Consider the following 14234-nt stretch of genomic DNA (forward strand, 5'->3'; position numbering starts at 1 on the left):
AAATGCTGGGATAGTGGGGTTTTCCTTTTTTCTTCAGTGAACTATTTTTTTTTTTTGTGCCTATATTCGGTTCATTTCACCGTGGATTATTCGGTAAATTTCGGCGCAGGCTTTGCCACAAACATCTAAGTAATAATAATCATGTTTATTCTAATGCATGATCTGTGATTTCTGATAACGCTCAAGTTCAGACAGATTATCTTTCTCTCCAAATTTTTAATACTATTTATGCATCAGTAAATCAAGACACTGACTAAACGATCAACTTCGCATCGTTTCTCTAGGATAAAAAATAATCTTATTTAAAGTGAAGTTTGATTTCTGTCTTGCCTCATATGAAAAACTATGTCACACGTGACCTCCCCGGAGACGCCATCTTTGAGGGCATAACTGCTGTGTTTACAAAGTTTGATCCGAGAATGTCGTTTTACAAACAAATATTTATTTCTGTTTATAATGCTACGCAAATCATGAAGAGACAAAGTGAAATAGATTATAAAGAGACTATTAAAACAAGACAGAGAGAGGTACAATGCGAACATTTCATTCTGGTGTGGATCCGTAACTGGTGTGGTGTGGATCCGTGCACTGTGTATAATAATTATTTTATATACAGTGTTGTGCAAGTTACTTCCAAACTGTAATACATTAGGCATTACTTGTTACTGTTATTTAAAAGTAATTCATTACCTTACAATATTACTGTCTCAGAATTGTAATGCGTTACATTACTCATGTATTACTTTTGAGTTACTTTCATCAAAATAACTACAGAAGTAGAACTTAACTTTGGGGCTTCTAACGATATGCAATATATATATATATATATATATATATATATAAATACACACACATGCATGTATATTGAAGAAAAAAATGTTATTTATATATAAAATATTGATATTTATATATAAATTATATATACATCTATATCCAGTATATACATGAAAATATTTCTTAAATATATACAAGCATGTGTGTGTATCTATGTATAAAAAATAATTATACACAGTGCACCCACATATATTATGTAAACACAAACTTTTATTTTGGATGCGATTAATCGTTTGACAGCCCTAATTAGAACAAATATTACACACAAAGCATTTAGAAATTCATGTCATTTCAAGATTTCCATAATCACTGCCAATAATTACTTCTGCAACTGGAAAGTATGTTTAATAATAATGGAAGGCATGTGTTGTCAGAAACAAAACAATCGTAATTATTCAACTGATGTATTTGTACAAACATTGCATCAATAATCTTTGCTTAAAACAAGACAATGTAAAGTTCCCTTTCCAGAACGACTGCCCTGCAGCCAAGACATATCGACCCGCCATCATAATCATAATCATAATTATAACACACAACACATTAAAAGCACACAGTGACCGACAGCGATGAAGGCTTATTTGGTGTTGGTGGGAATAAAGAGTCTTTCTCTCAGTAGATTTCTTCTTTCAAACTACGATACAGGCAGCAGGTAAAAATCATCCCAACAATCTGGAACAAACAGAAGGTCAAAGGTTAAAAAAAATACAACAGAGTAAAAATATTTGCTAGATTTATATGAGAGTTGTTCACCTGAATAAATGCAATCCCAAGACCCACTGAGCCCAAAATCAGCAGATGATGAAGAATAAACTCCTCTAGTTTGGATATACATCCACCCTGAGAGACATAAACAAGAGGTTAAAGGACAGATCTCAGTCAGCAGGGTCTCAAGATTTGCAAACATACGGAAAAAATCTCAATAGATTTCATTTTGGTCTCATATTGATCTTAATATGAAGTGAAAACATGTTTTTTTTTGTTTCTCCCAAAATCAGCCATTTCTGTCGTTTTCCTTCCCTGGTCAGTTCCCTGTTGATGAAGTTCGACGGAAATGGATTCAGGCTATCCGGCGGGAGGTTATTGATCCTGATCCATCTTTTGTACTTCTAAGCCGTCATTGTTTATGTTTATTATTAATCTATTATGATTTGTGTATTATGAAGTAACGTTAGTTCATTTTCAACTTTATTTGTATCCAGCGTAATAAACATAAAAATGCACCACAATATAAAACTAGATAAATAAAAAACACGCAACAGGCTACGTATAAATTTAAAATATACCATTCTGAGTATTTAACAATCTGATTGTACAAGGGATTAATTAGTATTTGTATAAATTGGTCTTCATCTTTGATAGTTCTATAGCAAGAGCAGTGCAAAAAAGGTCACTACCTAAGAGCATAACTGTTGAACAAAACTGACAGACTTCTTTTTTGACAGTTTATTGTAAATAAAAGTCCATAAATATTTAACCCTTGTGCATCCTTATGGACATGTTTGTCCTTTTCAGTTTTGTTTTTTTGATCACTTTGCCTGTGTTCAAGCTAACTACAAAAAAAATTGGCACAGGTGTGTATTTTTATTGGAATTTTACTATTTCACCCTCATTTTCTTAAAAAAATAATTGTTTGCATTCGGTACAAAAAATACTCCCTCTTTTGCACCTTTTGGACAAAAATGTCCCCATTGAAACCTACTGAGCCCCTCTAGTCCCACTTTGGTAAAAAAAAATTATTATAACTATCTTGTGGCCTCAAGATAGTAACTCGTGGCCACAAGATACTAACTCGTGGCCTCAAGATACTAACTCGTGGCCTCGAGATACTAACTCGTGGCCTCAAGATAGTAACTCGTGGCCACAAGATACTAACTCGTGGCCTCGAGATACTAACTCGTGGCCTCAAGATACTAACTCGTGGCCTCAAGATAGTAACTCGTGGCCTCAAGATACTAACTCGTGGCCTCGAGATACTAACTCGTGGCCTCAAGATACTAACTCGTGGCCTCAAGATAGTAACTCGTGGCCTCAAGATACTAACTCGTGGCCTCGAGATACTAACTCGTGGCCTCAAGATACTAACTCGTGGCCTCAAGATAGTAACTCGTGGCCACAAGATACTAACTCGTGGCCACAAGATACTAACTCGTGGCCTCAAGATACTAACTCGTGGCCTCAAGATACTAACTCGTGGCCTCGAGATACTAACTCGTGGCCTCAAGATAGTAACTCGTGGCCACAAGATACTAACTCGTGGCCTCGAGATACTAACTCGTGGCCTCAAGATACTAACTCGTGGCCTCAAGATAGTAACTCGTGGCCTCAAGATACTAACTCGTGGCCTCGAGATACTAACTCGTGGCCTCAAGATACTAACTCGTGGCCTCAAGATAGTAACTCGTGGCCTCAAGATACTAACTCGTGGCCTCGAGATACTAACTCGTGGCCTCAAGATACTAACTCGTGGCCTCAAGATAGTAACTCGTGGCCACAAGATACTAACTCGTGGCCACAAGATACTAACTCGTGGCCTCAAGATACTAACTCGTGGCCACAAGATACTAACTCGTGGCCTCAAGATACTAACTCGTGGCCACAAGATAGTAACTCGTGGCCACAAGATAGTAACTCGTGGCCACAAGATAGTAACTCGTGGCCACAAGATAGTAACTCGTGGCCACAAGATAGTAACTCGTGGCCACAAGATAGTAACTCGTGGCCTCAAGATAGTAACTCGTGGCCACAAGATAGTAACTCGTGGCCTCAAGATAGTAACTCGTGGCCTCAAGATAGTAACTCGTGGCCTCAAGATAGTAACTCGTGGCCACAAGATACTAACTCGTGGCCACAAGATAGAGTTACTATCTTGAGGCCACGAGTTACTATCTTGTGGCCACAAGTTACTATCTTGAGGCCACGAGTTACTATCTTGTGGCCACGAGTTAGTATCTTGTGGCCACGAGTTACTATCTTGTGGCCACGAGTTACTATCTTGTGGCCACGAGTTACTATCTTGAGGCCACGAGTTAGTATCTTGTGGCCACGAGTTAGTATCTTGTGGCCACGAGTTACTATCTTGTGGCCACGAGTTACTATCTTGTGGCCACGAGTTAGTATCTTGAGGCCACGAGTTAGTATCTTGAGGCCACGAGTTACTATCTTGAGGCCACGAGTTAGTATCTTGAGGCCACGAGTTAGTATCTTGTGGCCACGAGTTACTATCTTGAGGCCACGAGTTAGTATCTTGTGGCCACGAGTTAGTATCTTGTGGCCACGAGTTACTATCTTGAGGCCACGAGTTAGTATCTTGAGGCCACGAGTTACTATCTTGAGGCCACGAGTTACTATCTTGAGGCCACAAGATAGTTATAATTAATTTTTTTTACCAAAGTGGGACTAGAGGGGCTCCGTAGAAACCCATTCAAACTGCAATTTTTAATCCCTGGTTCAGTTAACTATAAAATTAATAAATTAATTGTTAAGAGGCTTTCATTCTGTTGGCAAGGCTTCAAATTTTTATTTTTTACTATTTTTTATCAGATGGTGCCATTTTTTTAAAGTTTGGCCTATAAAAGAAATATCGCTTTATTCCTGTTTTCTGCTTCGGCATATTAAAGAGCCAACTGGATAAATTATGCAACGATATTTGTGTGGGTGTGTTGGTTTGGATGTCAGAGTGTGGTTAGTATGTGTGTTATAAAAAAATATGTGTGTGTTTGTAATACTGAGAGAGAAAAACTGCAATCACTGTGAGCTCCAGTGGGGTTTTTGCTGCCACCCAATGGGGAAAATATGTTACTACGCCCAAACAAACTGTTACCGAAAGCTCATTTTTTGAGATATCATCCTCAAATTTGGAACACAACCTATTTAGATTTATGGCTTTGATTTTATTGCAGTTTTGAGTTGAACCTGATTTATAAAATATATATTTTATAAAAAATATTTTTTATAAATAATTTTTTTTTTTTTTTTTTGGATTTACTTATTATTATTATTTTTACTTCAGCAAAGGGTCTTCTTTAAAATGATACCAAACTTAAGTCTGTGCTCCGAAGCGTCACATTTTTATGACATGGACATTTTTGTCCTCTATGTACCTATGTGTAACTTTTTTTAATTGATGCACAAGGGTTAATATAAGACATGCTGCTGCTGTACAATATACCATACATGAATTACCCGTAGCAGATCTATACAGGTGGAGCTGGGGAAGATGGAGGGTTTTTGAAAGCGTACTGCAACAGCAAACTCTGACCAGTATTTGAAAGTTGAGCAGCGAGCTCATTGGCTACTCATACAGCAGGAACCAATCAGCTGTGCCCCATAGAGAATGATGTGATCTGCCTGCGCTATCTTAGATTTTCATGACAGAACTTCATATTTACCTCAACTTTGTAGATGTTGGATGGGTGGTCTCTGAGTCCACAGTGGTCTGTGGGGGTCTTACAGCAGCTGTCGGGCACCAGGCGTCTGTCAGCCCCAGGCGTCTGTCTCCAGGCCCCGTCCCCCCAGTCCGCTGAGCTGTTACTGCCACAACACTTCAGCTGCGGCGTCAAACAGATGGAGAGGGAGGGGGCACGGGAACGGGAACAAGAAAAGAGTTCATTCGACGTGTTTTCCCATGGGCTTGTGGTGTCTGATGATGCATAAACTCACATGCTCAGAGACTGAGAAATTGTGTTCAAAAGCCGTCATTGTCATGATATTGTACAACTATAAAGTTCAAAGCTGTTTAAAAGAGTTCATTCATTGTATTATTATAGTTAAAGAAAATTGCCACAGACCTAGAATGTGGGCTTGATGTGGCAAAGTTTAAAACAGAAGTTTCTAAGGTATTCTAGATGGTTGCCAGGTGGTTGCTAAGGTGTTCTGGGATGGTGTTATGACATGGCTAAGCAGCTGCTATAGAGTGCAACAGTGCTTGCTTTAAATCTTGAAATGAAAACTATTTATCATGCTACATGTATGTTGCATCTTTGTTTAGATCATGATTAAAATGCAGTGGCTTTCAAATGGCAACAGATATGTTTGTGTCTAAGGTTTGTTTGGCCTTTAAAGAGTTAGTTCACCCAAAAATGAAAATTCTGTCAGTATTTCCTCACCCTCATGTTGTTCCAACCCCGTAAGACCTTCGTTCATCTTCGCAACACAAATTAAGATATTTAAGATATTAAGATCGCTCCTGCATACTAGTCCATAGGCTTCTTGAGGGAATGACTCGAAAAGTAATTAAAGACATCGTTAAAATAGTCCAAGTGACTACAGGGCTCAATCTTAACTTTATCAAACGACGAGAACACTTTTCGTGCGCAAAAACAAACAAAAATAACGACTTTATTTCAACTATTCACTTCCTTCTCCATGGGCCTGTAGTCAGTTAGCGTAGTGTGATTGCGTAGAGCTACGTCACACGAAGGCTCACTATTGGCCGACGCTGGTCATGTGTGTGATGCGTGTGACGTACAATAACAGAAGCTTACGCTATTAAACTAGTAACCTGACTCGCGCAGAGGGAGAAATAAACCAATAGTTGAAATAAAGTCGTTATTTTTGTCGTTTTTTTGTGTTCTCGTCGTTTGATAAAGTTAAGATTGAGCCCCTGTAGTCACTTGGACTATTTTAACGATGTCTTTAATGACTTTTCGAGTCATTCCCTCAAGAAGCCTATGGACTAGTATGCAGGAGCGATCTTAATATCTTAAATATCTTAATTTGTGTTTTGCGAAGATGAACGAAGGTCTTACGGGGTTGGAACAACATGAGGGTGAGTAAATACTGACAGAATTTTCATTTTTGGGTGAACTATCCCTTTAAAAATTGGCAAGTGACATCAGAATCGGTAATCGGCCAGGATAAATCATGATCGGTGCATCCCTATTTTCTCCACCGTATTCCTGACGACCTTACTGCGTTTTGAATTATGGGTGGCATAATGTTTCAAGTGCAGGTATGAAATTTGATACACACATGTAGAGCCAGACCGATATTATCGGCCGATATTAGGCACTTTCCAAACTATCGGTATCGGCAGTTATAATGGCCGATAAATGAATATTTCAACAATAAAATAAAAACGGACGAAACACGCTTGAACCATGTCACGAGTGTTGGAGTTGTATAGTTTGTCCACCAGAGGGCACTCTACACCGTTCCTGTTGGCAACACTCGTTGAGTTGGTCACGATACATACAATTAAAAGAACATCCCCATCAGTTCTCTAAACTCAAATAAGCATCACAAAAAAATAAATAAATAAAATGTCGGCCGATATATCGGATTTTAAAACCCAAAAATATTTATATCGGTATCGGCCTTCAAAATCCTTTATCGGTCAGGCTAAACATGTAATGACCCAATAATACCTACAAAAACGTCTCTGAAGATCTTGAGTTTTCTTCGAAGGGCGTGCCCAATTTCAGCCTTTTGGTGATTTGTGCATGAATATGTCATATAGTTCAATATTGCTTGCAGTTCCGCATAATAATGTAATGGGGGAATATTTGTGAATGCCAAATATCTGATGTTACCACTAAAAAGTATCCGACATTATTTTAAATTGTATATTACATTATTTTAAGTCAGTGAAAGCGTGCAAGCATATTCATCTATAATATCTCAACTTCAGAATCATGAATATTGTTATTCTGGTGTCTGAGTCCAAGCCTATTCATTAAAACCAACAATGTAATATCAAATTTAGCATTTTAATCAACAATACCTTTTTTGTTAAACTTTTACCATATGTCTCGGAGTATCGCATTCGCAATATTATCGTATCGTGACTCGAGTTCAGTATCGAATCGTGACGTGAGGGTATCGTTACACCCCTAATGGCTGTCTTACGTCTTGCTGGAGTCTGTCGATGGCGTTGGTGATGTGCTCTTGTCCCGGCTGCTGGTAGTTTTCCACCATCCTCTCTTTCAGATCGGCTCTCAGCTCAGCGTTCAGCTGCAATCACAGAGAAATCCATCAGCTCTATCTATGTAGCAAAGTCTGTTTTCATAGATGCAAAGTAAAGTCCCGTATATTAAAGAAAATCGAAATGATCTGTCATTATTTACTCACCCTCATGTCATTCCAAACTTCATGTTATTATTTTCCGGAATAATGTTAACACAGCCACGGAAAATATAACCGCATACTGGTTCGTATTGACATGAGGATGAGTGAATCACAGTCATTTTTTTATTTCTGAATGAACTACTGAAGTAGAAATCAAGCTAACTTCAGCTATAAATGAGTACGTTTTGTTTGTCTATGTACAGTAATTGTTTACCTGGTAGCAGAGAGGAAAACACTGGAGCAAGAGGAAGAAAAGGAGGAAGAAGACAGGCTTTTATAAAGATGGAAACGGAGGAAAGTGGATGGAAAGCATGCAAACATACAACACTCGGTATGTGTATGTGGGTTTAATGTGAATCTGAGGAGACATTCATGGCAATATTACAACCAAGTTTATCAACTTGTTATTCACATGCATGAATAAAGATATGGCTGTTAAACGGACAGAAGAAGAGTTATTTTTAACAGAATATGAGACAATTCACCCAAATTGATTCAATAGAAAAATAGCATTTATTCCTCATCCTAAGTGTGCGTTTACCTCCTGATAATAGACGTAAGCCAAGATTCCAGCTGTGATCTCCAATAGGAAGATTATCAACAGCAGGACACAGAACTGTAGGGACACAAAATGTTTCAATAATAAACATATAGAGCCTAGTTTAGTCTGGATCAGAATTATCTAGATTTGGAAATCCCAGGTTTTGCTGTTCATTTTAGTTCAAAGCAAAATTGCATTGGATCACCAAATCTGGAAATCCCCGTCGTGTTCACACAAGAAACTTTGTTTTCGCTCTCGCAACGACTGTTTGACTAAGTCATCTCTTGTGATTGTGCCAATGAATTAATTTTTGGTATGTTTTAGCTTACCTCAAGGGCATGTAGTTTCAATCTTGATATTTTTAGGTCAAACCGTTGTTGTCTGTCAGTCATATAATGGAGGTCTATGGTCACCACCTCAAAGAGCAGCACAGAGAAGTCCAGATTAAACATGATTTAATGACTCGTAAATGTAAGTACACATTGATGGCCCAAGACACGAAACGAGCGGTTTGTGTGAGAAAACCAACAGTATTTATATCGTTTTACCTCTTGTGACCACAGCCACGTCCAACTGATCTGAGGGCGCGGACGCTTCGGTCTCGGAAGTGATCTCTCTCGCGCGTGTACGTCACTCGTTGTTTACACAGATTTCGGAAGTTTTACCTTTCACTGTGAAGATCTAAACATATTTAGATATACAGGAAATCACAATGTAAGACGATTTCGATATATCAACAGACAACGTTGATTTTTATTTTTTTATTTTCAACCACGCGTGAGATCACTTCAGGTGCTTGCTCAGACCGAAGCGCCCGCGCCCTCAGATCAGTTGGACGTGGCTGTGGTCACAAGAGGTAAAACGATATAAATACTGTTGGTTTTCTCACACAAACCGCTCGTTTCGTGTCTTAGGCCATTTACGAGTCATTAAATCATGTTTAATTTGGACTTCTCTGTGCTGCTCTTTGAGGTGGTGACCATAGACCTCCATTATATGACTGACAGACAAGAACGGTTTGACCTAAAAATATTAAAATTGAAAATACTGCGGAAACAAAGACACCTACATCTTGGATGCCCTTGAGGTAAGATAAAACATACCAAAAATTAATTTCAAAGTGAACTATCCCTTTAAATATATGTATGTTTGATACAGTGGATCATTTTATTTTTAGCACCACATTTTATTTTGACTTCACTGTAGGCTACCTAAAGGCTTATTTTAACTTAATTTAAGAATACTTCTAATTTATTACTTGAAGAGTTTAACTAATCAGGAGAAAATTAAAAAATAATATGTGTATATGATAGAAATGTCGTATTTTTGATCAGTTTAAAATCACATTTTTGTTCGGCTGGGATCAGGATAATCCAGATTTTTTTTTCTTCTTTTGGATCAAAGGTATCCCAATCTTACCAAACAGTTCTGAACAAACAAACTGATTATTTAATCCAAATCAAACCAAGATTGGATTTTTTACAACCCATTTATAGGATTTGATAGAAATCCAGTCAGATTACTTCTGAACAACTAAAGTAAAGTAAATAATGACCGAATTGAAATATGGGCATGGTTGTTCTTTCAAGAACCTCGTCTATCAGCTGTTGAAAAAGTGAAGAAATGGCATCTGAGGAGTTTTACGAAGGCTAGGCTATAGGTCAAAAGCAGTATTATTTTCTCAGTTTTGTGTCGTCCCCCAGCCCACCGCTCTCATTTCATCCCTCTATTCTGGATTCACTCCCTTCTCATTCCTCTCTGCCCGTCATTCCTCAGCCGTGACTCAGTTTCTAAGTCTGACCTCTTAAAGATACACACACGACACGTCTTTATTTAAATCCGATTCGATGACAGCTTTGAGACAACTAAGTTTAATGGACACACAATCAAGCTAATTCAGAAAGTTAGTGCACATGTTAGTGAGGCTGCTTGTTTCCAGAATAACCCCTGGCCTCCAAGCGTCTAAATCTGCCTGCTATAATCCGATGTTTACATTACTCAAAGTATTTCACTCAAAGTAAAGTCTGGCGGAGGTTTTTGTGCTGAATCATGTCACGGCTGAACACAGATGATTCAGCTAACATTTTCCAGACGGTTTTATAAGGTGAGGCCCTACAAGCCTTGCTTTCTTCCTATGTTAAAATGACCTGTTGGTTGTGTTTCTTAGGACTTTATCAGACTTTAGTTGTGTCCCATATGCACTTAAACACTGTACGTATGCACTATGAAGCTACTGTGCTGCTCGCGTCAATGACCGTCATTCGTTTGTTACACTTTAATTTAAGGTGACGTTACATTGTACTTACTCGAATAAGTACTGGGTAATAATTAACTACATGTACTTACTATACGGTTTGGTTTAAGGTTAGTTGTCATTATGCATAATTTACTGTTTATTACTATTGTAAGTACGTGTAGTAACGTGTATGTCACCCTAAAAGGTTATTTTTTTAAATGAAATTAATGTACTCTGTTTTTATGCAATATTTTGAGTTTTTAGGGAATTTTATGGTACTAAATTATATTTATGGAAGAGGTATTATTCATTTATTTTCAGAAAATGTAAAATCTAAACCTAGAATGCTTTGGAGCACACACTTAATTTTGGTCTATTTTAAAGGAGACACTTTATTGCTGAGGTGAAACAAGTTAAACTAAAATAAGTTATAGAAGAAATTGCATTGCTTAAAATTTGCATTAAACATTTAGATGAAATATGTTTTGTTTTGTTTTTTTTTTCAAAACATGATTTACTCTAAAATTTAGAAAATCAAAGCCAGGAATCTAAACAAGTTGTGTTCCAAATTTATGGTTGATATCTCAAAAAATGAGCTTTCATTAATATTTTGTTTGTGCGCAGTACCAAACACGTCCACTAGATTTTTTTATTGTATTTTTTTTCTTCACATTTTGGGTCAAAAAATGACCAAACAGCACCAGAGGGTTAAGTGCATCATCCAAATATTTAAAGTATACTTTTTTTATCTGTAATTTTCAATGTGACCTCTACATTCGTCATTCGTATTCGTCATTCGGTGGCTCTGAATTGTCAAAACACCACTTGCTACGGATGCAAAAAACTTCGAAAATCGAACCCCATCCGAATTTTTTTATGACGTGCGAAAGTTTCGGAGGCGCTGTGTAAGCGTGATTGACACAACGTAAGGTCGTATTTATTTTTTAACGCGCAAAAATTTCGGACGAGAATTTCAGACGTTTAGTGTGCGGATTTGGACTCGCCAACAAACCACTAATTATAAATATGAAACTTTCACACGTAACTCATCCTGCACTGTTCGAATCGCGATCGTGAGAGTTTGCGTTACCCATGATGCTCTCTCACCACTAAAAGAAGAGCTCTTTGTTCCCTGATGGTGGCGCAGCATCCCAGTATCCCGGTGAACATGACGACGGCGCCCGCACCAATCAGGATGAAGGCAGCGATCATGTAGGAGCTGGAGGACAGAAGGCTGATGTAGTCGCTTTTATCCACCAGAGTCCATATTCCCACTGCCATCACAGCGCCACCTGCCAACTGGGAGGACATTTGCAATTGTCTGCGCAGTAAATCTGGCCTAGTTACAGATTCAGATGTTATTTATTTTCTGTAGAATTTGCGTCAAAATGGTTGGAATTTCCACTACAAAATACACTGTCAAGAAAAAAAAAAGAAGACGCATAATAAAAACATAACTCATAAACTCACCCAAAAGAGAAGATTGAAGATGAACAGAAGGTATTTAAGGCATATTGTCCCACAGCTATTGTTTTTTTCCTCTGCTTCTGCCATCCTGAAACAGTAAGAGATTTTACGAACCCTTTCAACTTGACGGGTCTGAGTCAAATCCAGCTTCACATCCCCCGGTCTTTATCTGTTACAGGACGGACCCATGATAGCACTGACAGACAGAGTGAATTACGGTGATTGGGTGAAGAACACATTCAGATTCATGCCAAAATCATATGAAAGAAATAAGAAATTATCATTTGATAAATAAAAATGAAGCAAAAAAAAAAAAAGCTTAACTAATGAGTTTCATTATTTGACTGTAATTTACAAAAAGAAACTGAAAAGAAAAGTCTCTTCTGCTCACCAAGGCTGCATTTAGTTACGTTAAATAACTGTTATCTATTTGAATATATATATTATAATGTGATCATGAATTTTCAGCATCATTACTCCAGTCTTCAGTGTCACATGATCCTTCAGAAATCACTCTAATATGAGGATTTGCTGCTGAATACATTTTTATTATCAAGTAGAATTTATGATTATTATCAATGTTGCGTAATATTACTGTGGAAACCATGATAGCTACTTTATTCTTCTTCAGGATTCTTTGATGAATAGAAAGTTAGAAAGAATAGCATTTATTTTTTTTAAAAATCAAAAAGATTTGTAACATTTATATAAATGTAACTTTTGATTTCACTTTAATTTAATTTTAAATTTTTAATTCACAATTAAATTTATTAGTGTATTCATACGACCTTGAATAGGTAGCAAATCATTGATCGTTTCTAAAAACTTTCTAAATGATAAATAAATAAATGTGTGCAGTAAAGTTCAGACAGACGAGGAGACGCTGGGTGTGGATCGGGGAAACTGAGCTCCACTAGTGACTCACAGAGAGAGGGAGACACACTTTTACTACTGTAACCTCACCCAGACAGCGTGTGTGTGTGAGTAACACAGGTCGGGAAACAGACGCCACTCGTCCTCGGATGAGCTCAGGGTTGTTGTTGCACTGACATGCTGACAGGAAATAAATAGTGAATAATATTTAAACTGGATTATTTTATTTAGGTAATGAGGAGTTCTTGATGAGCCCTTTGTAATTGATCCATAAGTGCTAAAAAAATAACATTTTTTGAATTTAAATATTTTCTGCATGCTTAAACCTACAGTATATGTTAGTTTATTTTATAACTTTTTTTTTAAAACTGTTTTAATTTTTTCACTTATTAAGATGCTTAAACATGCAGTATTATATAAATTTATTTTGGCCAGCCAAATAATAATAATTAAAGTGTATTCACAAAGTGTAAAAGTTTTTTTATGATTTTTTTTAATTGTAATTGATCCATAATTGCTAAAAACAATATAATAATACAATAATAATATGTATTTTAAAAATTCAATTTTTTCTTTGAACTGCCTAGTACAATATAATATGGTAGCCAAATGTGTCTGAATAGAGAGTCTGGTTATATGCATAGATTATTGTGTATTTTTCAAAGTTCATGACTCCTGGTTCATTTTAAATCTGACACACCTCACCATCTGAAGAATCTGAGGAATTTATTACAGATCCTGTTACCTGCAACTGAACATGTATCAAAATACAAGAATATAATTATAAAGTGCAGCTTTAAGTTTAACAAAAATTACTTTTTAAGTTTCTAAAGCATTTAAAGAAAAGCAAAAGTCTATAATAGGACAATGTCAAATAACAGTAGCCTACTTAGGTTAAAATTGCTGTTACAGAATATATAAATATATAACTCATAAATCACGCCATAATACTTCCCATTTATGACCAAATAGTCATATTTTACGGTAAGATTTCAAAAGCATAATAAAAGTACTCGCGTTTAGAATAACGCGCTCACCTGAAGGACGTGTTTAAATCCCTCTCCCTGCTTTAGATCTTGATTTTAAAACTATGTTTGAGAGTCCGCTTTTACTCCAGGGGTCTGCGTCCTTCTGTCCGCGTATCTGTTGCGCTACTCGCCTCGCGCATGCGCAGAGAGTTCAGCCACACTGCGCACTGCAGTAATACCACAACAC

At 37.1% G+C, this 14234-nt stretch overlaps 1 protein-coding gene across 3 annotated transcripts; it reads right to left on the minus strand.

Moving 5' to 3' along the window:
- Positions 1-1024: 1024 nt before the first annotated feature.
- Positions 1025-14203, minus strand: cd151 (CD151 molecule). 3 transcript variants are annotated; one of them, XM_089128001.1, is made up of 9 exons: positions 14057-14177; positions 13110-13199; positions 12150-12234; positions 11787-11978; positions 8444-8518; positions 7684-7788; positions 5226-5384; positions 1588-1674; positions 1025-1506 (listed from the first exon to the last, which is right to left on the minus strand). In XM_089128001.1, exons 3-9 carry the CDS (start codon positions 12231-12233, stop codon positions 1447-1449), a joined length of 762 nt encoding a protein of 253 aa, XP_088984127.1. In that variant the 5' UTR covers position 12234; positions 13110-13199; positions 14057-14177; the 3' UTR covers positions 1025-1446. The 3 variants fall into 3 exon arrangements, with proteins under 3 accessions (XP_088984127.1, XP_039517613.1, XP_088984128.1); XM_039661679.2 differs by lacking the exon at positions 13110-13199 and having other exon boundaries at positions 14057-14203; XM_089128002.1 differs by lacking the exons at positions 13110-13199; positions 14057-14177 and having other exon boundaries at positions 11787-12018.
- Positions 14204-14234: the final 31 nt, after the last annotated feature.

Source organism: Pimephales promelas, chromosome 25 (assembly GCF_988280905.1).
Source record: "Pimephales promelas chromosome 25, fPimPro1.hap1.1, whole genome shotgun sequence".
Classification (NCBI taxonomy): Eukaryota; Metazoa; Chordata; class Actinopteri; order Cypriniformes; family Leuciscidae; genus Pimephales; species Pimephales promelas.

Excerpts from the sequence above, each read along its gene's own strand:
- cd151 (XM_039661679.2), bottom strand. The coding sequence starts at position 12,233 with ATGGCAGAAGCAGAGGAAAAAAACAATAGCTGTGGGACAATATGCCTT. Across the intron at positions 7,789-8,443 it reads CTTACGTCTATTATCAGGAG|CTGAACGCTGAGCTGAGAGC; the intron begins GTAAACGCACAC and ends CTGTGATTGCAG. Across the intron at positions 5,385-7,683 it reads TCGACAGACTCCAGCAAGAC|CTGAAGTGTTGTGGCAGTAA; the intron begins GTAAGACAGCCA and ends TTGACGCCGCAG.